The sequence below is a fragment of the Hyla sarda genome, chromosome 3, assembly GCF_029499605.1.
Source record: "Hyla sarda isolate aHylSar1 chromosome 3, aHylSar1.hap1, whole genome shotgun sequence".
In the NCBI taxonomy this organism is placed as follows: Eukaryota; Metazoa; Chordata; class Amphibia; order Anura; family Hylidae; genus Hyla; species Hyla sarda.
Window position 1 is genome coordinate 204,500,967 of NC_079191.1, and position 25,144 is coordinate 204,526,110.

Sequence of the window (25,144 nt, forward strand, 5' to 3'; positions counted from 1 at the left end):
ATGAAGTCAAAATCTTCCTTTTTTGTTGATTTTCCTCCCCAACAAGGATTAGGAGGGAAAAACCGGGCAACGCCAGGTACTCAGCTAGTGCAACAGTAAAAAAGGCTCAGTTGTGACCATAATAAGATGAAGTGCATGGAGGAGGCCTTTCCAGTTGTATCCCATACCTTTCCTTGAACAGTGAAATAGTTATGACATAGAATATCACAAATCACAAATATAGCAAATCCATGAATTTATACTCAGTAGAGTTTAATATAGAGGAATTTCTTGTACAATGTACATGTATCAGGAAACAGGTGCTGACATCTATACATATTTTCAGTTTTGAGTAATATACAGTACTTACACATAAAACAGACTATCATTTTACACCCACATTAATTGGCCACATTACTGATATTTCTATTAATATATTCATGATTCAGTATCTGCTTTATTTAAAGCTCTTGTCATCCAAGAAACTCTCGGTTTAGTCACCTGCCTTTCCAGATCAGCTATATTTAGATACCTTTGATTAAATATCCGCTCAGCTTTCATGATTGGAAATCTGCTCCTTACAACATCTGCTATCTCTGCAGTTTCAGCTTTTCCTCATCCTTTCAGTGTCCACAAAACATTTTGGAAAACTTTATTCACACAAGCAAAATCTTCTTCCATATGTCTGCATTATGCAATCCAACAGTTATTTCAGTCAAGTATTTACGCTCAATTTATTCTCCGTAATTGTTGGAAATTATTCATTTATTCGCTATTAAAATGGGTTGAATGGAGTTTTATTCATTTTTTTTTTTTTTAAGGAAAACTGCCATGCACAAAAATTTAATGGATAAGGACCCTGGCTCTGACCGAGAACGGAGCACACCAAACCCTACACGAACTGGCGGCCGACAAGCCCCCTCCATGTATCTTTATGGGAGAACTGGAGATAGCCGTGCGGGCAGCAACACGCCCCCTTCCCAGGCAGAGCCGGTGTCCCATGCAGAAGATTGTGGAGGGTCCAAGCAGTCTATGGACTTGCATTGAGGGGGCGTATCTGTGGTGTCACAAGGGGCTTGGCCAACCCCTGCAGCGCGAAAACAGCCTTCGGAACATTTACTTCCGAACGCTGGCCAGTGGAGTACCCCTTTAAGTAGTTCAATCCCCCGCTACTGCAATTCTGATGGTGACCATTTTTATACTTATATCCAGCTTGAAAAACTAATGAAAACTCCAGCCAGCCCCTTTGACACTGTCACAGCGATGATCAATTACCAAGTGTCTTATAACTAATCACCAAATTGTACACATATTTACATTAGAAGACCATCATAAACATTTGCACATAAATCTGACCGATTATCTGCTCATGTCAATGGGCCTTTACAGAACATGCCAGTACCAACAGTAAACATACTTTAACCCCTTAAGGACTCAGGGTTTTTCCGTTTTTGCACTTTCGTTTTTTCCTCCTTACCTTTTAAAAATCATAATCAATTTTCCACCTAAAAATCCATATTATGGCTTATTTTTTGTGTCACCAATTCTACTTTACAGTGACATCAGTCATTTTACCAAAAAATTCACGACGAAATGGAAAAAAAATCATTGTGTGACAAAATCGAAGAAAAAACACCATTTTGTAAATTTTGGGGGCTTACGTTTCTACGCAGTGCATATTTCGGTAAAAATGACACCTTATCATTATTCTGTAGGTCCATACAGTTAAAATGATAACCTACTTATATAGGTTTGATTTTGTCGCACTTCTGGAAAAAATCATAACTACATGCAGGGAAATTTATACGTTTAAAAATGTCCTCTTCTGACCCCTATAACTTTTTTACTTTTCCACGTACAGGGCGGTATGAGGACTCATTTTTTGCGCCGTGATCTGAAGTTTTTATCGGTATGATTTTGTTTTGATCAGACTTTTTGATCACTTTTTATAAATTTTTTAATGGTATAAAAAGTGACCAAAATACGCTTTTTTGGACTTTGGAATTTTTTTGCGCGTACGCCATTGACTGTGCGGTTTAATTAACAATATATTTTTATAGTTTGGACATTTACGCACGCGGCGATACACATATGTTTATTTTTATTTTTATTTACACTGTTTTATTTTTTTTATGGGAAAAGGGGGGTGATTCAAACTTTTGTTAGGGAAGGGGTTAAATGACCTTTATTAACACTTTTTTTTAACTTTTTTTTTGCAGTGTTATAGGTCCTATAGGGACCTATAACACTGCACACACTGATCTCCTATGCTGATCACTGGCGCATGTATTAACACGCCTGTGATCAGCGTTATCGGTGCTTGACTGCTCCTGCCTGGATCTCAGGCACAGAGCAGTCATTCGTTGATCGGACACCGAGGAGGCAGGTAAGGGCCCTCCCAGTGTCCTGCAAGCTGTTCGGGACGCCGCGATTTCCCCGCCGCTTCTAAAGGGTTAATACCGCACATCTCCGCGATCGGCGATGTGTGGTATTAGCCCCGGGTCCCGGCCGTTGATGAGCGCCGGGACCGACGCGATGTGATGCGGGGTCGCAGCGCGACCCTCCTTCATATCGTGGGAGCCGGCGCAGGACGTAAATATACGTCCTGCGTCGTTAAAGGTTTAAACATGCCTCATATCATTCTTTTTTATATAACACAAGGGGACAACTCCAGTCACACACTGCTTTTAAAGGGGTACTCCGGTGAAAACCTTTTTTTCTTTTAAATCAACTGGTGGCAGAAAGTTAAACATATTTATAAATTACTTCTATTAACAAATCTTAATCCTTCCTGTACTTATTAGCTGCTGAATACTACAGAGGAAATTATTTTCTTTTTGGAATGCTCTCTGATGACATCACGACCACAGACCTGTATTTTTCTGTTTAGGCGTGTATTCACACACTAGTTTGTACTTAGCAGTTTGCTATTCTTCCTGGATTGGGAATTGTTAATGCTCAGAACCAATGAGATCTTGGGTGTGTCTATGTAACCAGAGTTCTCCTGCATCCTGGTGCTGGTTATTTTGTGCAATAATGCTACTATGATGTCTGTGCAATACACTTCCTAGTCTGCTTGAGCAGGCCCCTTGTATTTATCCTGTGATATATCTTAGTTTTAGCCATGGTTAAATAGTCTTGTTTATTGTAGATTTTTGTCTGTGTTATTTGTCGGTTTTTAGGATGTATGTCTGTTCTGCTTAGTCTGTGTTCACACTGTAAGAATCCTGTCCTGTTCCTCCACATAGTGGAGTTTGGTTTTGAATTTATCCTGTCTTGTATCTTGAAATGTATCCTGTTTTGAATCTTGAGAAATATCCTGTCTAGTATCCTGACCAGTGTTCCTCTACGTTGTAGAGTTTGGTTTTCTTGTATCCGTTTTTATGAAGTTCATGTTTGTTATCTGTGTCCAGTGTGAACAGTGTCCTATGTTACCTGATCAGTTTAGTGTTTTAGCTTTCAGTTCTTCCATTCATCCCTTGCGTCTCTTGGATTCTGCTGTATTCTTGTTGCATACCTAGTCTTGTTCATTTTATCATGTCTGCTGTTTATCTGATATCTGGTTTATGAACTGTTTGTTAATACACAATTTTCTGCCCTGTTAGTATTTGTATCCTGTCTGGTATATCTGGTTGTCTGGTAGTTTTCAATTTCTGGCCTGTGACCGACTATATATTATTTGTTTTTATGCCACTGCACTGTAGCGCAGGGAGGGACTGGCTCGAAGTTGTCGATTCACCACTTAAGGAGTTTGGGTAAGTAGGCAGGGAAAGTGTTACTAGGGAAAGCTTAGGGCTCACTTTCCCTGTCCACCCAGTCAGTCATGACATCAAGGGACAACTCAGGAACATTGAGGGGGGGGGGGGGGGTTTAAAGTGCATGGTTTTAGATATTTGATTCTTTCATGCAATTTATGGTGAAGAAAGAACAGGTAGTAAACACTTGGGGTCAAAAGAGACAGAACACCCTAAAAACCACTACACAAAATGGGATGGAATTTATCTAACCCCATTTACTACTGTTTGACATTTGGCCACTGTGGTAAATGTCATACTGCTCATAAGATGCTTGATGTCATGGGTGTCCAAAAACATTGGCAATGCACTTGGCACAAGTAAACAACCTGCAACTTGCAACAACCATCACAGTTATATTGTTAATGCAGATAGAATGTGTCATAGAGTCAGATGTCTGTGATGTAACAATAATGCTATGAAGGTGGATGTAAGTGCCACAGTATAGCCACCAGGACTCCTCATCAGAAGAACATGTGGTGTGTCTTAGTGACATGTGGTGTGTCTTAGTGACATGTGGTGTGTCTTAGTGACAATGACCATTTTATCATACTATACTGTACGTATACATGTGCTGGAGTAATGTTTTTTATATTCTCTTTTTTTACCCAAGCACCTTTGTAGATAGCACTGCTCTTTGACCAATATTAATCAGATACATTCCATTCAGTCAACTTAGACTAATATGAGCAACTGATCAGTTGCCTTTTGCTCCATAAATAGATTCAACATTATTAAATAAAGTAAAGCACCACCATAACCATCTGTCACATGCCCATGCAGATCCTGAAGATTTTATTCATATTCACACATGGTATCATAAATGGCACAAAAACCCCATCGAGACCATATGTTGGATCCGCAGAGATAAGAAAAGCACATTGAAATAATACATTCTAGCTATACCATTCGTCTACAGCTGCTCAGATTCCATACAAAAATACAATATTTAAAGAAAAGCTTAAAAACATTAGAAAATAAGTTAAAAACCTTTCAGAGAAAGTTTCATGATGAATTAGCAACATTTTCACAAAATATAATCCTGTAAATTTGGCATATTTCAAACACAAGCAAATTTACAAAAAAATAAAAATAAAGATCTTTTCTTTGATGTGTCAGTAGAATAGAAAGGCATGAAGCTGTTGTCTTGGAGTGCGACCCAGAAAATATCCAAAAATATTTCTGTTCAGTAGAAGTGCATAAATTCATGTTCTCCTCCACAGATCATCTAGCGTTCATCCGAAGCTGATGGATAACAATGCTCTCTAAAAAGAGGGGGAAAAAATAGGGTTTTTAGTGTTCAGGAAATAAATTGCAACTCTATTTTCATCAACTCCCAAGCATTCTCCAATGTCTTATGATGAAGGCTTACACACATGCTTGTCCTTTGGTGTTTAAGGGGGTTGTCCAGTGAAAACTGGAAACCCAGGCTGCCTGTTTAAAAAAAAAAAAAAAAAAAACAACAATGAAAAAAAAAAACTATACTTACCTCTCGCACTGTCCCATGCATCCCTTATCACTGCTCTCTGTGTTGGCTGCACTTCTTTTCCTGGTCCTGGGGTCTAGGGAGCTACATTGCTGCTCAACCAACCACTGGCCACAGCGATGTTTCACCTCACCCAGTGATTGGCTTAGCGGCAATGCCACGTATAGATTAGGACTCCGATCACCATCACATTTCTCTTCCTAGTCCTGGGGCCTAATATGTTAAATTGCTGCTCACCCAATCACTGGCTGAGGTAGGACACTACTGCTGCCAGCGTTTGGCTTAGCGGCAATGTGACATCTCGGACCAAGAAGAGGAGTATAGTGGACACCAGAGATGCAAGAGGTAAGTAAAGTTTTTGTTTTTAAATCAGGCAGCCTGGACATGTTTTTAATAAATCAGTTTTTGCTGGACAATCCCATTCAACTGTGCCCACTTCTATGTGGAATGACTCTTCAGCAAGGCATAACATTATCTCAGAACAAGCTAGGCATACAGCTAGAACATGGAGAGCATTTCTAATCATCTATACCACAGGATAGATGGCAGAAAAAGCACCACACATCTGTTTACTGTTCATCTAGCTATATGGCTGATTCAGTAGTGACTTTTATAGATATAATAAATATGAGATATCAGAAAGCTGGCTATCATGGTAAAAAGTGTTTCACATATGTCTTCTACTCTCTGTCTATGAATATGGACATGCTTCACCAGCATCTATGGTTAGGGAGAAATGCAAACTAGAATCCCTTTGGCCTACCAGAGGAAACTGTTCTTGAGGTCAACCATCCATGCATACCCAACCTGTATATGTCCACTAATTGTATCAGTAAGGTTGAATAGTTTTTTTGTCAATCAAGTCACAAGATAAGGACCCTAGTTTCAAAGGACTCCCCAGAAACACAGGAGAATCTTTTCATACTTTGGTGGGCCAGCCCAACCCTAGGCATCGTTTCCAGATGTTCCTCTGTGTTGGCTGAGGCCAGCAAAACATTTGGGAAATGATCCTTCCCTTAACGTCTCAACTCCTTGAGCGTGATGCAGTTTTGGATTAGACAGAGTTGTTGTAAGTTGAAGCCCCAACAGTATTGGATAGGACCACACAAACAATGGCACGACATCTTAACAGTCAAAGTGGAGAGGGACTACAAAAAGCCTGGAGGCCTTAGTATGTGCATTAGACACACTCCCTATTTACGTAAATCGACTTAATATGTCCTGCAGTGGCACTTAAGAAAACTGAACACTTGCTGGTGGGTTCTCTTATAATTTACAGCTTGTAGCTGAAGGTCCCTAAAGTGGTACACCCTGTGAATAGATTGTTTTAGAAGGAAACTTGTAACAAGAAAAATTGTAAAACGGGTTTTAAATATCTACTGGTTTTTTTCTTCACAAATAAAATATTACATTATAATTGAATGGTGTTTCAAGGGCCACAATTATGTTGTGGTACAACTTTTTAAAGGGGTTCTCCAATGCTTAGACATCTTATCCCCTATGCGTCACGCTCCGCCCCTCAATGCAAGCCTATGGGAGGGGGCGTGATAGCTGTCACGCCCCCTCCCATAGGCTTGCATTGAGGGGCGGAGCGTGACGTCACACGGGGGCGGAGGCGTGACGTCACATGCCGTCGGCCCTGTGGTCGTCGGTAATCAGACCCGGAGCGAACACACTCCAGGGACTGATTATAAACGGGGGGCCGCGTGCAAGATCACGGGGGTCCCCAGTGGTGGGACTCTCGCGATCAGGCATCTTATCCCCTATCCTTTGGATAGGGGATAAGATGTCTAAGCACTGGAGAACCCCTTTAATATACACTTAACCCCATCATTGGCTCTATAAGAATAGCGGTAGGAGTCTGCAATAAGAATTAGACCATGCATTATGAAATGTTCTACTGCATGCAGAAATCAGTGTGTTATGGAACTAATGTTTTACACACAGAACACTATGGTGGTGACTTAAAGGGGTACTAAAGGGGTAATCAACTGGTGCCACCTCTGTCCCGGTCAGGAACTGTCCTGAGCAGGAGAAGTTTTCTATGGGGATTTGCTTCTACTCTGGTCAGTTCCTGACAGGGACAGAGGTGTCAGCAGAGAGCACTGTGGTCAGCCTGGAAAGAACTACACAACTTTCTCTGAAACATACAGCAGCTGATAAGTACTGAAACATTTAAGATTTTCAAATAGAAGTAATTTACAAATCTGTTTAACTTTCTGACAACAGTTGAATTGAAAATATTTGAAAACATTTCTACTTGTTTTCCATCGGAGTACCCTTTAATCCCAGTGACCTTTGCACATATTTAGTAACAGGAGTACGTTTTAAAAGTGCCACCCTATCCTTATACCAGCCTCTAGGGCATAATTCAATATAATATTTGACCCGATAATATCTTTCAAATGTTACATTTTATTTAAAAAAGTATAACGCAAGAACTTACACAGAATAAAACATTAAGTCAGTTTTCATTCTAAATCCCCCCCCAAAAAAACTACTTAATATAAATAATATCTACACATCCAAACATGTTACATATCATAAAAGACATAATATAAAATGTGTAAACCAGATCAAAGAATGTATTGTAGAAAGTGTAGATATTGAGACATGAACTTTGTAGAGTTATTCCTCTGTACATCAGGAGATGGCAGTATTTTCATACAATTTTGGAAGGCAAAATGCTTGTACCTATACAGATAAATATACATACATGCTTAACACAGTCATTAGAAAACTACATATGCAGCAATCAACGTGCACAGTTCGCATGGGCAAACCAATATTTGTCTTCATGCCATCATCATTGGCATGCATCTCAATGCTTGCTTCTGTAACAATATTAGGTTTACACTGTAAAACAATGAAGTCCGAGACAATTTTTTTTTTAAATTATTTGATTTTTTGTAAGAATGCTGCTTTGCATAAATTTTATATGCAAGACCTGCGCCACTTGTATACAGTGGAAGCAGTCATTTTGTGGGCAGTGCCTATAGTGATGCCAAAGCAGTGTACCAATTAGAATTAATATCATGTGGACCTTTATGTTATGTTGCAAACAATGTTTTACAGTGGAACCATATCCAGAATAAATTTTTTGAGACACATGGTTATGTTTCTAATTTTATGTTACTTGTAGTCATTACACTAAGAAGATCTACAGATCATCGGTCTGCCAGTCTGTTGAACAGCAGAGATGAAACAGAAGTCATGAATTAGTATGAAACTAACAACTAAACAGGGCACTGCTTTTAATGGTAGCAGAAACACCTGCACATACCCCTGAGGCTTAGCCTCAGCCCTTCCCCGCTCCGAGAGGGGCAGAGCTGCTGGCTGGTGATTTCTTCAATTCTATTTTCATAGACTGACTCTCGCCACGTGGCTCAAATTTTGACAGATTTCCTGCTCCTGGCACTGCCATGATTGGCTTTACTGCTTTCATACCTTTTGACATGGGAATGCGGGTAGGGATGTGGCGTTGGGTTGACCCATCCTGTGGTGTCTAAAGAATTAAAAAAAATTATCAATCAGCAAGTCAAAGCAACAACTTGATAGACTGTATATTACACAAATAATAAAAATATAAATTACAACAAGCATTTCTGATCTGATAGCGGGTGATATGTAAGTCATGCGGCTATTTTACTCATGACGTTTACATATAATATCATATAATATATTCCTTTAAAGGGTTTGTCCAAGGATTTCAAAAAAAGTTTATAAAAATATATATTTATATGTGTGTGTATGTGTGCGTGTGTATGGGGGGGGGGGGTGTAAAAATAAAAAAGAAGTGGTACTCTCCTCCCCCGATCCTCAACAGCTGCCGATCCAATGGTTTCTGGTCCCCACTATTCACTGTTTCTTCTTGGTTCTTCTGACATTTGCAAGAACTCCCTGCTAAGCCAACCACTGGCTATAGAGTGTTCTGCCTTTGTCAGTGAATGGCTGAGCGGGTAGTTCTTGTGGGGACAACATGTCTCCAGGAACTAGGAAGTAGTGTTGACAAGCAGGGACCTGGAACCATCAAAATGTCAGCTGCAGCTGAAGGGTGCGGTTGGGTGGAAGAAGGGTTTGCAGTTGGTGGTGAGAGAGTATCACTTCTTTTACATTTTACACCACCCTCGCCATATATAAAAAAAAGTGTTATCACTGGAGAGCGCCTTTATTGAACCAGTTGCAGGCTATTTACAAACCAATGACAATGAGATGCAGTGGCGTACAAAGGGGGGGGGGGCAGCCCGCCCCATGTGCCACTCACAAGGGGGGTGCCATGAAGAAGTCACCACCCCATCCACTGCTGCACCGCAACATTTTTCCGCCCGCCGCCTGCATCTGTGGAGTCAGAGCAGCAGGGGGAGGAGTGTTGCGGCGGCGCACAACGTTACGTCACAACGCTGACGCCGGCTTCACGGATCTTTTAACGGAGCGGAAGGATCCATCACCAGCGGTTGGGTGGAGGCATCATCAAAATGTAAGTAAATAATTCAATAATTCTATGTGAAGGGAGGGGGTGTAATTGAGGGGAGGGGGAGGGAGGGGGTGTAATTGGGGGGAGAGAGTTGGTGTAATTAAGGGGGGGTGCAGGATTTGTTCATTTTATTGATGGGAGATTTGTTTCCATATGGTGCAGATGGAAAGGGATTTTTTTTAAGGGGGTGCAGGGTTTTATTTTATTAAGGGGGGTTAAGGGGTTTTTATTAAGGGGGTTAAGGGGTTTTATTAAAGTGGGTTGATGGGTTTTATTAAGGGGGTGTGCATGGGTTTTATTTTATTAAGGGGGTGCAGGGTTTTATTTTATTAAGGGGGGTTAAGGGGTTTTATTAAGGGGGTTAAGGGGTTTTATTAAAGTGGGTTAATGGGTTTTATTAAGGGTGTGTGCTGGGTTTTTGTTTTATTAAGGGGGGTTAAGGGGCTTTATAAAGGGGGGTTAATTGGTTTTATTAGGGGATGTGCTGGGTTTTATTAAGGGGTTAATGGGTTTTATTTTATTAAGGGGTGTGCAGGGGATTCCAATTAATGAGGGTGTTCAGGTGTTATTTTTTTTATTAAGGGGGTATACAGGTTTTTATGTGTAGGGGTGTATGAACTTTATGTGATGGCGGTGCAGGGTTCTTATATGAAGGGGGAGGGGTTATGGATTTGATGTGTAGGGTGGGTGCAGGGTTTTTATGTGAGGGGGGTGCCGAAGCTGAGTTTTATGGAATAGGGGTGCAGGGTTTTTGTAAGAAAGGGCAAGGGTTTTCTAGAAGGGGGAAGACCAGGGATTTGTAGACAGGGGCAGGGCAGGAGTTTTCTAGAAGTTTTTCACCAGCCCCTTTCTACAAAACCCCTGTCCTGGCCCTCTTCTGCAAAACCCCTGTCCTGGCTCCCTTCTGCAAAACCCCTGTCCTGGCCCCCTTCTGAAAAAACCCTGTTCTGGCTCCCTTCTGCAAAACTCCTGCATTTGTGCAATAAATATTATTGAAAACATTGAGAAAAGTTTGTGCATGTTTTATTACTTTCTTGGGTTGAGGGTGATGGGGGCAAACACAGGGCCCGCCCCGGGTGGCGGTGGGGGGGTCTGACGTTGTGCCAAACAAAGGGTCCTCCCCGGGTGCCAATTGCTCTAGGTACGCCCCTGATCAGATGCAATATGGTTCTTTTTTGTAGTCTACTACTTAAGGCTCAATTATAACTGTGTGCATTTTGCTTTCTTTTCACCCTGGTCATCTTATTTATGCATTTATATAGTGATAGTTGCATGGAACTGCATTTACAAGACTCTTAAGTATAACATGCATGTTTTTTTTAATATTATTTTTGGGTAATCAATCATATTTAGCTTTGGCTATCATATATTACATAAGTAAATTAAAACTAGATTGATAATAGTATTACCAGTCTTAGATTTAGACCCTAGGGCTGGTATATAGGCAGTAGCTTGTAAATGGCTTGGTGGTGCAACCTAGGCAACGAGCAGTCAAAAGGGGGGTAAGCAGGAATATCAAGAGAAGGAGGCAAATTTTGGCCAAAATATTTAAATTGACCAGCCCTACAAGTATAACTACATTAAAATGAAAAAAAAAAAAAACTTTAACTCAATGGTCACTAATGTAGCAGCTCCCACATGTCTGGGCTTAAACCAGACTTAGGGGGGTTACACCAGTGTAGTTACCTTCTGTGATTACTGAAGAGGGGCAATATTAACTATTGACTGATCGAAGCAACTTAAAGGGGTACTCCCGTGGAAAACTTTTTTTTTTTCAATCAACTGGTGCCAGAAAGTTAAACAGATTTGTAAATTACTTCTATAAAAAAAATCTTAATCCTTCCAGTACTTATTAGCTGCTGAATACTACAGAGGAAATGGTTTTCTTTTTGGAACACAGAGTTCTCTGCTGACATCATGACACAGTGCTCTCTGCTGACATTTCTGTCCATTTTAAGAACTGCCCAGAGTAGGAGAAAATCCCCATAGCAAACATATGCTGCTGTCCATTTTAGGAGCTGTCCAGAGCAGCATATGTTTGCTATGGGGATCCTCTCCTACTCTGGACAGTTCTTAAAATGGACAGAGATGTCAGCAGAGGACACTGTGGTCATGATGTCAGCAGAGAGCGCTGTGTTCAAAAAAGAAAAACATTTCCTCTGTAGTATTCAGCAGCTAATAACTATTGGAAGGATTAAGATTTTGTAATAGAAGTAATTTCCAAATCTGTTTAACTTTCTGGCACCAGTTGATTAAAAAAAAAAAAGTTTTCCACGGGAGTACTCCTTTAAGCTTGCACTACCAATCCCAAAGTTGGTGTCCAAGCAGGACGCAATTTTATGTCCTATTTTAATGACTTGACAATTGGTTATCATTTAGCCAATTGTCTGACAGTGTTATTTGTACATCGTATGATTGTATTATTTAGGAACTATATTGTACACCAAAAGGCAATAGAATACACAGTAAGTACTGTGAAGGGGACCACTGAAACCTAAGGCCTGCCATGGTAACAGGCCAAATGCGCCTAGTCAAAAATGTGGGTCAAAAACAACTATTGTGACACTGTGGCTCCACTGGGCCCCTTATCACTTTACATGGTAAAAACACATTTGTTCAGTGGGGAGAAGGAGCCAAACCACCCCCCTGCTGGTTTGGAGAGCTGCAAAAAGTTAACCTTTATTAGATAAAGATATATATCCACTTTATGGCCTCTTTCATTGTAGAACATGTCTCTCAATAATGGTGTTATGGGCTACAGTGACTACAGCTTTGGGCACTTAGTGATAGACTAACATTTCATTTCTCCATACAAAAGTGAATAAAAGGGGACCTCTTTTAGGTCAGATGGCAACTAGACTGGAAACCCATTATAAAATAAGACGTCCCCACAGTGTAAAATTCACATTGGGTTTAAACTGTTGCTTTCTTATGTTAATAAGCACTTTAGTTTCTTGGATCTTAGAGCCTTTTAGTAGTGTCTTGGCAGATATGTACAGCAATACACCTCATATTACACCCACACACAAAAAGTATATTTTGTGTTAAGAATGACATAGTTCAGTAAGCCTTAAGGTGTGGTTCGGTTATAAAGGGTATTTCCAGTTTAGTGCGGCTGCACATCTGTTATTATTCTTATAACATGTCCTCTTATAACATTAGTAATGTGACTATTAAAAATGATTTTCTCATGAAGACAACCGCTTTATAAATAGAAGCGGACAACCTTACCACTTTGATAAGCTGTGTTTGTCAGGAGAAGTCATGCCTGGCCAATGATTTTCCTAGCCACAGCTGAAACAAGGAAATTGTAACATTACGTGCTGGTCATTTAAATCCACTGCCAGCTGGGAAATGCACAGACATGCCAAGAGTGTTCATGGGAGCTGCTCTGATATAGACATGATGGTGACCCAAAACACACTTCCAGGTTGTGTACTAGCTATGTGACAAAAAAGGAGAGTGGGAGAGTCCTGTGTTAGATGACTTGCCCTCTACAATCCTCTGATCTAAACCCAATAATGTAGGAAAAATCTGGTGGCTAACTGGTGGCTATGAATGTGGTTGAGAGAATGCCAAGAGTTTGCCAAGATGTATTTAAGGCAAAGGGTGGCTATTTTGAAGAACCTAAAAGATGTGCCTTCAAATTCCTTGTGTTGACTGCAGATCCTGTATTGTTAAATGTTATCATTCAGAAAGTACCACAGTGAAGGCAGGGCATTGAACACCATGGAATGACATAAATCTGTCTTTACCATCCTTTACAATGGAGTCTGCTCATAATAAGGAGTTTCAGCACTCCAAAAGAAGAATTCCTGCATATAATAATTTTCTAATTTTATAGATAAAAGAGAACAACTAAAATGACAAATATTCTGTAAGTCTACAATTTGACGCTTTATTAGTAAATTTTACTAATATTGAGTTTACTTATATACTTACCACTGATTGGGTTGCACGAGTAGAAGACGTTGAGGAAGGAGTTATGGTTATTGAGCTGGTGACTTTATTTGTTGCAGGTCTAGCTGATAGATTAGTCTTTGGAGATCTGAGTACAGTGCCAGTTGCCACTTCTTTATTTTCTGTACCAAGATTTAAAGGTCTAACAGTTATGACTGGTGTACCTTCTGAAGAGCTGCCAGGGTTTCGCTTAAATTGAGAGCCTAAATGAATATGGATTTTGTTGTCTTCTGTTGTAATGATGTTTGCATTAGAATTGAACTTTCTTATTGGCGTTGGCACAGTTTGTTTTTCAGGAGTAACTTTAAATACAGCACGTCCCATAGTCATTTCCTGTGCATCAGGTGACACAGATATATCTGGAGAGGCGGCAGATGTTGATACCGTAAGTATCTGAATTGGTGAAGAAGGCCTTTCCCCAAAGTTGCTTCTGCCAGTTTCTAAATTTTTTTCCCGTGAAAAAGTTGTGATTGTAACAGGAGACATAGATCTTTCTGGGGATTCTGGACTATCTAAACCTTTTCCTTTCTGTGTCATGACACCTGGAGAAGGAATAATTGTAATCCGTGGTTTCTGCGTTCCTAAGGTTGGTATTACAGTAGTGCTTGAAAAAAAGTCTTCGGCAGGTGGACTTGTAATCTCCAAAGTAGCTGTGCTGTTTTCATGGTCTGGTGTTACTCTTATATGTAAAGGCTGACCCTGTTTTGGTGAAAGAAACACTTCATTAGGGCGCCCTGGACTAGGACTTGGCCGAACCGCCCTTTCTGGAGTGACTGGAGTCCCAGGAGAGCCATTTTCTCTTTTTTTCATCCAGGGAATCCATGATTTTCTTATATTCAGTTCATTAGCTGCAGGTGGATACCTTTCCAGAACAGGTGAGCGCTCAGTAGGTTTTTTAAGTCCAACCTGTCGTAAATTGCTCATAATATGGTTTTCCTCTTGGAAAGACTTTCTGATAAACACTGCTGGTGTCTCTTCCTCAACCATCTCATTATTTATTACATCTGTCTGGACAGCTGTAGATGTTACAGGAACATCTACCACTCTTCTTCCGTTCATGCTTGGCCTTATAGCTCGACTGTATCGTTTTGAAAGCTCTAGCTCTTTTGTCAAGTTTAGTACATCTTGTCCCATATTTTTATTTCTATTCTCCTCTTCTATAAACCTTTTTTGAAGAACTGAATAGTCAACTTGAAGCTGTGAAAGTTGATCTTCCTTGTTCATCATATCATGAATCTTCTCTTTAAGTGCTTGAACCTCTGCTCTCAAATCTCTGTTTTTAGCCTCCTCAACTCTTATTCGATGTCGAAGTTCAGCCTCTTGACTTACAGCTTCCCCCTTCTCAATAGCTTTATTTTTTGCTATCTGACTTTTCAGCTCCTCAAGCTGAAGAGACAAAACATTTGCTCTGTCTTGCTCGGTTCTATATTTTCTTTCTAGTTGATCATACTCATCTTCTGTCTTCATCAAATCTCCCTCAACTACTTCAAGCTGCTGTAGACGTGACCTAAGTCTTTCTATTTCTAAAATCAACTCTTTCGTCTTGTTGTCTTCTTGATGTAGAGATTCTAAACTCTTTTTAGTTCTACTTCGTGCGGCTTCTCTTTCTGTGGCCTCCATGCTGTCCACTCTTTTGATCAGCAGGTCGACTCTGCAGCTTAATTCACAGTTTTTATCTTCCTCAGTTTTAAGTTTGCTTATTGACTCGTCTCTTTCTTTTGTTAAGTTATAAACTTTCTCTTCCATCTCTGACTTCAATTTTAAAAGATTTTTGCTTTCATCTATCAGTTTTTCTGTTACCTCCATAACTTTACCTTGTTCGGTCTTTAAACACTTGTTTAGATTATTCACTTTTCCTTCTTCCAGCTTAATCTTTTCCATTATAATTTTTCTTTCGTCAACAAGCATAACAGTGAAACTTTTTAACTTTGTTAGGTCATCCTTTAAACTATGTTCTGTTTTCTCAAGTCTTCCTTCGACTGATTCCAGTTCCTTAACACGAGCTTTAACCAAGTCTACCTCCTTAATCAAATCCTTGGTTAGGGCTTTTTCTTTTTCCAGCTTGACATAAAGCTGAGAGCACTCAGACTTGCTTTTCATGAACGCTTCCTCTAATTTTTCCAGTTCTGACATTCTTTTTTGCAGTTTTTCTACCTCCAACTTTAGTTCCTTGCTGTGATGTTCTTCTTTATGGAGTTTCTTTTGGAGTTCTTTACACTGAGATTCTGTCTTTGTTATCTCTTCATCTTTCCCTTCCATTTCTAGAACACGCTTTCTTAAATTTTCCACCTCTGCCATTAAGCTTGAGTTTCCACATTCTCCTTTAGCAATCTTTTCTCTAAGTTCTTTCAACTCATCATCAGCTTTTTGAAGGTTTATATTTACTTCTTCTAACTCTTCAATCCTACGGTTCAGACCCACCAGTTTAAGTCGTAACTGACGGTTGTTAGATTCTTGAGTAGCAAGTTTTGCAGTCATATCCTCATGCTCTTGAGAATATTTGGAAGTTTTATGATCAAGGTCCGATTCCAATTTAACAATTTTCTGGCTGTCTTCGTTGGCTTTAGCACAAATTGCTTTGACTTTAGAATCTGCTTCTTGGAGTTCTTGAGTGAGATCTTGTATCTTTTGGCTTTGTTGTCCAAGTTGCTCAATATGCATTTGTCTTTCATCCACCAGCATCAGTGCAAATGACTTGAGTTTTACTAGTTCATCCCTAATTTTATTCAGTCTCTTGTTATATTCTTTGTCTTTTCGTGCTTGATATGCCTTTTCCTGTTCTAGTAACTTCTTTAACCTGTAAAACAAAATAAAATATTTAAGGAATTTTTTTTTCAGTTACATGCACTATTTTGAGATTCTTACAATGAACCCAACTTCTGCATACAGTATTCTTTTTTCTTACTGTTATCATAATAGCAATACTGCTTTATATTCAAACAATTTCAATTTAATTCTATTTTCATTCTGCAATTAAACTTTTTATAAGTTTGGAGTAAAAAAAATGTCCCCTTCCATATAATATATAAAATGTAATCTACAAAAGAAATATACAAAAAATCTTGGACATCAATATAGCGAATTCTCCTCCAGCTCTGAGTGCACTCTTGGCATTCTGTAATGATTAAGGACTGAACTATACAGTTGGAAAACATGTCAGCATTTCATTTTGTTGGCTTTTATTTTTAGTTGATGTCCATGTTTAACTGGGGGCTGGCCTGGCCTGTCTCCTGTGCCCTGGAACTGAGAATAGTCTCTGGGGAAAACACATCTATATGGTGAGCTGAGTTTTTGTGCTTTATTGAGAATCTTAACAGAGCTATTTTATGTGATATATCAGTGTTTTTTCCCAATTCCTACAACTCTTTTTAGACATTCCATAGAAGTTTGATTTGTCTAGAACTATTACCAGTCCCAATAAGGTGTATGTGCAAGCACTTGTTAATGAAAGATTGGTTCATAAAGAAAACACATTACATTATGCACTATTTGGGCCTATGGACATTTTAGAACTAGGTCTCCCACTTTGGACCAACCTTTATTAGCTAGTAAGAAGAGCAACTAAGTGCAGCTCTGTCCCTGGTATGCTTGAGCTGTCCATGTGGTGCAGCCATATTACATTTCTTATGCATTGGCTGCAGGGAGAATGTCTGGATAGCAGTTTCTCTTACCCAGTAAAATTAGCAATCTGAAAGGGATTGTCTCTTTAAGATTTATGTGAGATTTAGAAAAAGTCAACTAAGTGTGCTTGGCAAGATTCCAAAAGTTTCACACTGCTGGGATTCCCACTAATCCAGAGAATGAGCACACCTAGTCTCCTGGCAAGGAAGTAGCTATGGTAAATATGAAAACAGCTCAGAAAGACTGCCATTTTCGGTGGAAGTCCTATCTGTCAGGACCACTGGATATGCCATAAAGATCTATGTCTTAAAATGTTAACATTTAACATATCGTGGAAGAGAATGTTATGTCATGTATTGTAAATATCAGTCCGACAATATACACACTGGCATCATGGTTCTATTTAATCAGATATTCATCATGACTTACCGACCAATAGCTGCTGAGTTTTTTTGCCCAATAAGGGTAAGGTCACACTGAATGGATCCACTACGAGCAGGCAGGCACAGCTAAAGGAACACTGTAGGGTCTGTCATTGGCAGATCTGCAGTGTAAAATACGTTCTGTGTGACCCTACCCTAAAAAGGTGAAATTTAATAGATCCATTATAAGTCAAAAAGTATCTGTACCAAATGGATCAGAGCTGATCAGTCACCTCTGTCATTAATGCTTTCAAACTAGTTTCCTTTCAAAAAAGTAGCCACTGGGGTGATCAGTAAGTTACCTTAAGCCCCTCTCCTAACAACACCAACCAAACAGCTGACTTTGCCAGAGGGAAGCCATGGCCAGCCATATTTCCTGTAGCAGCTACAGGAGGTGTTTTAAGAGAACATCAATGAAACATCAAAACTAGCTGATGGGCTAAAACAAAACCTGCAAAGAATCTTAGCTCCTGAATATTTCTTTATGTCTACCTCTGCGGTAAATAAATTGCTGTTTATGCAATTTTTATCTGCAAATAAATCCCGAGTACAATGATGTATGCTGTTGTAGAGTAATAAGAAATATAACAAGCAGAGAAATCTACAATAAATAAACCAGTAACAAACACCAACAGTACATAAAGATTAAACAAATGATCCCTCCTAAGTAGATTAACATTATACATGACCCATGACATGACCTAAGTTACTGTGTGATCTACAATTATATGCAATATAAGGTAAAGCATTTTCTATTATGGTTCCAATTTACGCAACTGCTGCACCATCCTAACAGCCTCCAGAGGGTCTTTCTGTGATCACACTGCCAAACAGCCAGAAAGGACTCGGTGGACAAAAGAGCTCACTCATGTTCACAAGCAGCGTGCCTTCAAGTGAACCAGATCTGGACTCCCCTTACCTTTGCTCTCAGCCAGCACATAGCTTATAAGACATAGCTATTTTCCTCAGAAACCTCAACAAGATGTTTTCTGGCTCCAATTCTCTAGGGAATTTGCCAACACATTCCAACCATGTCATGAGGACAATAAAAGGTGACTGCTGTGCATAGGAGCTGGGACCACTGACTGGTGATGTCATCCCGTCTTACATGCTTCATTATTGTGCACATTCACTCCACTCATTGTGAGGGGTGGAGCACCAAAACCCCCAAAAGCAGGGAAAACACTGAAACTTCTCTACAATACATCTCAGCAAGAACTGACATAACAAGTAAGGGCTTTTACACATACTGTCGCCTATAAAGAAACAATTAAATGAAAATGTGATGTCAGAAAAAAGAAATTAGTTACCACATCTCGTGGCTTTTCCCTTATTTTTATTTATTTCAGTATTCTCTATGTAATGTTTGTATTGTTAAGTGTATTCACACTATATCTATTATACTATAATGCTATCTAGTATAATATTCTCATACTAAATTTACTATGATGTAATGATTGTAAAGTATGCACATTATATCATTAATATACTAGTGTTGATGTAATTAAACTATACTAGTAGTATAAAATACTACACCTACCTACTATATAGTATATTACACTTATAATACACTAATTCTATAATATTAAAATATTATATCCACTGTAATATAATACTATATCAATGTTATTTAATATAACAATGTATACTACTCTTGTTTATGCTGTCATAAATTATTAAAATATACCGCAATGTACTGTTATAATGTAAATAAAATTGTAAACTGAAGCCTTTTTGCTCATGGCAAGTGTACTATAGAAGGATCGGAAACAACACTATTCATGTGTTTCTACCGAACCATGATAGAACAGGGATTTGTCATGCAAATCCTAGAAGAAGCTTATTTCCCTCTGGAAAGTGGGGGGAGGTGAAAGTGATAATAGAAGTCAGTTTTTCTGTCTCATTCGTGTAGTGATGTCAGCTGGTGACCCACATATTGTTCACATCGATCTAGTGTGTGTATATTTGTGTCCTTACTTTAGAAAGAGCAAACACAAAGTACATACTGTCGATGTTGTCTAACAACATGTGGCCGCGCAGCAATAGAACAGCCTCACCAATGCTTTGTTTCCCCCAGATTTCACAAAGAGGGCAACAATCTTCCTGCAAGACAACCAAGCTGCATCCAGGGAGGCATCAGTCACTTCCATCACACACACAGCCAATGGGAGATTAGCTCTCAACCCTGCTGAAGCCTCATCTTCCACATACAAAAGCCCCCTCCTGCACAGGAAGGGTTAATGCCAAAACAAACTGCAGGTTCCATTCAGATGATGTAGTGGGAGCTGTTCTTGAAGAAGATTGACTAAAAGCAGTAAGAAAGCAATCAATTCAGGGTTTTGGTGTTCCGCCAACCGGGGACAATTAACTAGTTCCTAACCTGAAAAAGAAATTCCTTTCCGTAAAATAAGTAACGGTATCAAATACACAGTTTAACAACAACACATTAGTACTTGATATATGTTTTACAATATTTTATTCCCAATTGGGATGCATGTTTTGCAAGCTTATGCATGGTACACAACAGTAAAGAAAGACTTGGTGGCCTGAGAGCTAACAAAGATTTACATACAGAAGAAGATTTCATATTAACAAGAACTTTATTCGGTATTGACTTGGGAAACTCTTCCTAGATACTTAGTTAACTCTGTGTCAGTGTCTGAAACAGCACACAGTGAAGTAGTTTTATTGTACTGTCTTTTCTTGGAAGTCTTCGATGAAATACCACATGACGTTATTTATAGCTAATCCCACTAGAGAGTATAAGACTTGACAGTTTTGAAATACATCCAGTTCCTCCAAAGATAAGTTTGGATCCCAACCAGAAATGGCAAATGTCACTTTAAATAAACTCAAAAATGCTCACTCGAAGACTTTGTAGAAGTCTTACACTGGTAATATTTGTTGAAGCAAGAAAAACTTGGTTCCTTTCTCCGGTTTTAAGTGTTATACTTTATTGTATGGTAAGACATAGGCTACGTACACTTATGTCAAGTAATCAGGAACTACACTAAGAAAATGTATGACGGTATTGAACCTCTAGTTTGGAACTATCGTTCATATATGACAAAATTGCATTATATACCACATAATAACATTGTATTTTTAGTCGTTTTAACAAAAATATCTGTCTTGTGCACTAAAGACGAACTCTAGACTGCAATAGACTGGTGTAGTAGGCAGTAGAGGGTTTGATTTACACATAGATGCTTTTTACCATCTAAAGTTCACTGGTGAAGTAAAAAAAAATGTGTCAGATACAGCTCTGAGGGAAGGAATATGTATTTTTTTGACTGCCTAATATATACCGTATTTTTAGCCGTATAAGATGCACTTTTTCTTCCCCAAAACTGGGGGGGGGGGGGGAAGTTGGTGCGTCTTATACGGCGAATAGACATCTATCGCGGCGGTCCCTGCGGCCATCAACGGCCGGGACCCGCGGCTACTACAGGACATCACCGATCGCGGTGATGCCCAGTATTAACCCTTCAGACGCGGCGATCAAAGCTGACCGCCGCATCTGAAGCGAAAATGACACTAACTCGGCTGCTCAGTCGGGCTGTTCGGGACCACCGCGGTGAAATCGCGGCGTTCCGAACAGCTTACAGGACACCAGGAGGGACCTTACCTGCCTCCTCGGTGTCTGCTCCATGCCGGGATCCCCTGCATGGCCGGCACTCTCCTTCGATGTCATCATGTCGTCGCGCACGCCGTCCCGTCATCCAATATGAGCGGCGCGCATTGCGACATGATGATGGCGACGTGATGATGGTGTCGGAGAGCGTGGATCCCGGGGAAAAAGACATCCGAAGCGTCGGGGACACCACGGAGTCGCGGCAACAGCGATGGAGCGACATCCTGGGCAGCGGTGAGGAACGGTGACGGGTCCGGAGCGGCGGGGACACGTGAGTATTACCTCCTATACCAGTGGTCTTCAACCTGCGGACCTCCAGATGTTGCAAAACTACAACTCCCAGAATGCCCGGACAGCCAACGGCTGTCCGGGCCTGCTGGGAGTTGTAGTTTAGCAACATCTGGAGGTCCGCAGGTTGAAGATCACTGTTGGGTTCAGAATCTTTTTTTTCTAGATTTTGCACCTTTAAAATTGGATGCGTCTTATATGCCGGTGCGTCCTATAGGGCGAAAAATACGGTAAACATGCTTGTAACATAGAAACATTTACTAGAACAGTCTGTGATTTTCTGAAGCAATTACCCAGCAATTGAAGAACGCAACAAAGTTTCCTAAAACAGCATTGGTTGGAAATGGCTTAGGAAAGTACATAGACTATTCTAATAACTTTTACCCTAACGCGCATGACAGCACCCCTAGAGAAGACCTCCCCCGACAGGACAGGTAACCTGTGGATATAAAACTGAACACACCTCTCCATACCTCAGAAAATCTTTGTATCCAATTTTCAGGTCCGAATAGAGGGAAGGCTGCTTCAATACAAACTATAAGTAGATGTCCTGTATTTCAATGGCCAGTGGCTAAATCTTAGGCAGAGAAAGCTTGAGCAAATATGTATGGCTGATACATGGTCTTCCTGTCATACCTTCCTAAAGCACTATAGATTACTATTACACTCTGAGTCAGATATGGCCTTTGGACGCAAAGTCCTACAAGCTATAGTCCCCCACTAATTCAGTTTCTATTCTAGTCTCCAGGGGTGCTGTCATGAGCGTTATTGTAAGTATAGATTACTTACCGGTAATCTGTTTTTCAGTAGCTAATGACAGCACCCCTCATTTATCCCTCCCTTAAAAAAAATAAGAAATAGAAAATTTTTACGAGTTTATGTATCTACTTTTTTTTATAAAGCTATTTTTGGCTCCTTATTTGAAGTACTTTCCCATGAACTGAGGTATGGAGAGGTGTGTTCAGTTTTATATCCACAGGTTTCCTGTCCTGCGGTGGGAGGTCCTCTCCAGGGGTGCTGTCAAGAGCTACCGAAAAACAGATTACCGGTAAGTAATCTATGCCTAACTCCCTACTACATCCTCCAATGTCTCCACCCCACAAGTCTCATCTCAGCTGAGAACCTTGCTATGTATTCCAAACAGAAGATTGACAACATCATAGAAAGTCCCAATTGCTCATTGCTCTTTCCTTAAAACTTGCTTCTCCACTATCACTCATTAACCCCTTAAGGACTCAGGGTTTTTCCGTTTTTGCACTTTCGTTTTTTCCTCCTTACCTTTTAAAAATCATAACCCTTTCAATTTTCCACCTAAAAATCCATATTATGGCTTATTTTTTGCGTCACCAATTCTACTTTGCAGTGACATCAGTCATTTTATCCAAAAATTCACGACGACACGAAAAAAAATCATTGTGCGACAAAATCGAAGAAAAAACACCATTTTGTAACTTTTAGGGGCTTCCGTTTCTACGTAGTGCATATTTCGGTAAAAATGACACCTTATCATTATTATATAGGTCCATACGGTTAAAATTATACCCTACTTATATAGGTTTGATTTTGTCGCACTTCTGGAAAAAATCATAACTACATGCAGGAAAATTTATACGTTTAAAAATGTCTTCTTCTGACCCCTATAACTTTTTTATTTTTCCACGTACAGGGAGGTATGAGGGCTCATTTTTTGCGCCGTGATCTGAAGTTTTTATTGGTATGATTTTTGTTTTGATCGGACTTTTTGATCCCTTTTTATTAATTTTTTAATGGTATAAAAAGTGACCAAAATACGCTTTTTTGGACTTTGGAATTTTTTTGCGCGTACGCCATTGACCGTGTGGTTTAATTAACAATATATTTTTATAGTTCGGACCTTTACGCACGCGGCGATACCACATATGTTTAATTCTATTTTTATATACACAGTTTTATGGGAAAAGGCGGGTGATTCAAACTTTTATTAGGGAAGGGGTTAAATGACCTTTATTAACACTTTTTTTTACTTTTTTTTTGCAGTGTTATAGGTCCCATAGGGACCTATAACACTGCACACACTGATCTTTTACACAGATCACAGGCGTGTATTAACACGCCTGTGATCAGCGTTATCGGCGCTTGACTGCTCCTGCCTGGATCTCAGGCACGGAGCAGTCATTCGTCGATCGGACACCGAGGAGGCAGGTAAGGGCCCTCCTGGTGTCCTGCAAGCTGTTCGGGACGCCGCGATTTCACCGCGTCGGTCCCGAACAGCCCGACTGACTAGCCGGGATGCTTTCACTTTCGCTTTATAAGTGGCGGTCAGCTTTGACCGCCGCTTCTAAAGGGTTAATACCGCACATCGCCGTGATCGGCGATGTGTGGTATTAGCCGCGGGTCCCGGCCGTTGATGAGCGCTGGGACCGACGCGATGTGATGCGGGGTCGCAGCGCGACCCCGCTTCATATCGCGGGAGCCGGCGCAGGACGTAAATATACGTCCTGCGTCGTATAAGGGTTAGAAGCTCGAAAAAACTACTCCCCACATGGCTTCTTGTCACCTGTGGACTTGACCCAATCTTATTCTACCTCATCCCCAATCTTACTAATCCATCTCTTCATCCTATCAGTTAACCACTCGCATCTACCTTTTTTTTTTAAACATGCAGTCATCCTCTTTGACCAGCTATTACTCCTTTTCACTACTCCCTTTTGCCTCAAAACTCCTTAAATGATCACTCTCAGTAAAACAAATTTTTGCTATTGAACTCCTTGTGGTAAATAAAACCACTTTCTAATGTACTTTGTTTAAAAAAAAAAAGTTTTCTATGTTTTATTTGTGTTTAAAATAGCTGCCACTAGGTGTCTCCCTACTTGTCCAGAGCACATTTTCCGCTTTCTCTTGCACAGACTTTGGACTCCTGCTGGCCTGGCAGAAGTCCAAAATCAGGAAATGCAGGAAATGCAGTTTGGAGTGCTGGGGGGGGGGGGGTGCTGTGCAGCCCTTAGCCAATCATAGCTCATCTCACACACTGAACCGCTCTTGGCTGTGTGTAGCAGAGTAAGGGAGGAAGTTCTCCCCTGTATGGCTTCAGATTATGTCACGCCTGCTAAATCTGACTTAGACTGAGAAGAAAATACAGAACAATATCAAGGTAGAAAACTAAAAAATTATAAAAATAAAGGCAGTGGGTGGTTTATCATATGGGCGCAGTGAACTGGGAGGATTATAAAATTTAACAAGATCATGAGAGGTACTCTTTAAACAAAATGTCTCAAACTGTCCTCCCACCTCTAACCAAACAAACGTTACCCAACTACAATCTGGCTCCTGCCCCCACCTCTCTAATGAAACTGCTCTAGCCAACCGTGTGTACATATTCAACACTTGTAAATCAGTGACATTGTTTCTAAGGGTGTGTTGGCACTTTTATTTTTTTAGAAGCAGTTCTTGAATCCAAAGAATATACATTTAAAAGCGGAAAATTGCATTTATTTCGCTATGACTGTT

General features: G+C 40.1%; 1 protein-coding gene across 12 annotated transcripts in view; it reads right to left on the bottom strand.

Annotated features, from left to right (window-relative positions):
- Nucleotides 1-268: 268 nt before the first annotated feature.
- FILIP1 (filamin A interacting protein 1) overlaps nt 269-25,144 on the bottom strand; it is a 256,599-nt gene continuing 231,723 nt past the window's right edge. For 9 of the 12 annotated variants that reach the window (XM_056565899.1, XM_056565901.1, XM_056565904.1 and 6 more), the window contains 3 exons: nt 13,676-16,490; nt 8,543-8,764; nt 269-5,038 (listed from right to left, as the gene is read on the bottom strand). In XM_056565899.1, the coding sequence (XP_056421874.1) occupies nt 8,558-8,764; nt 13,676-16,490 (3,022 nt within the window). In that variant the 3' untranslated portion in view covers nt 269-5,038; nt 8,543-8,557. Of the gene's footprint in view, nt 5,039-8,542; nt 8,765-12,964; nt 13,028-13,675; nt 16,491-25,144 lie in introns of those variants that run through there. The other 3 variants (XR_008891252.1, XM_056565900.1, XM_056565903.1) reach the window with 3 other exon arrangements.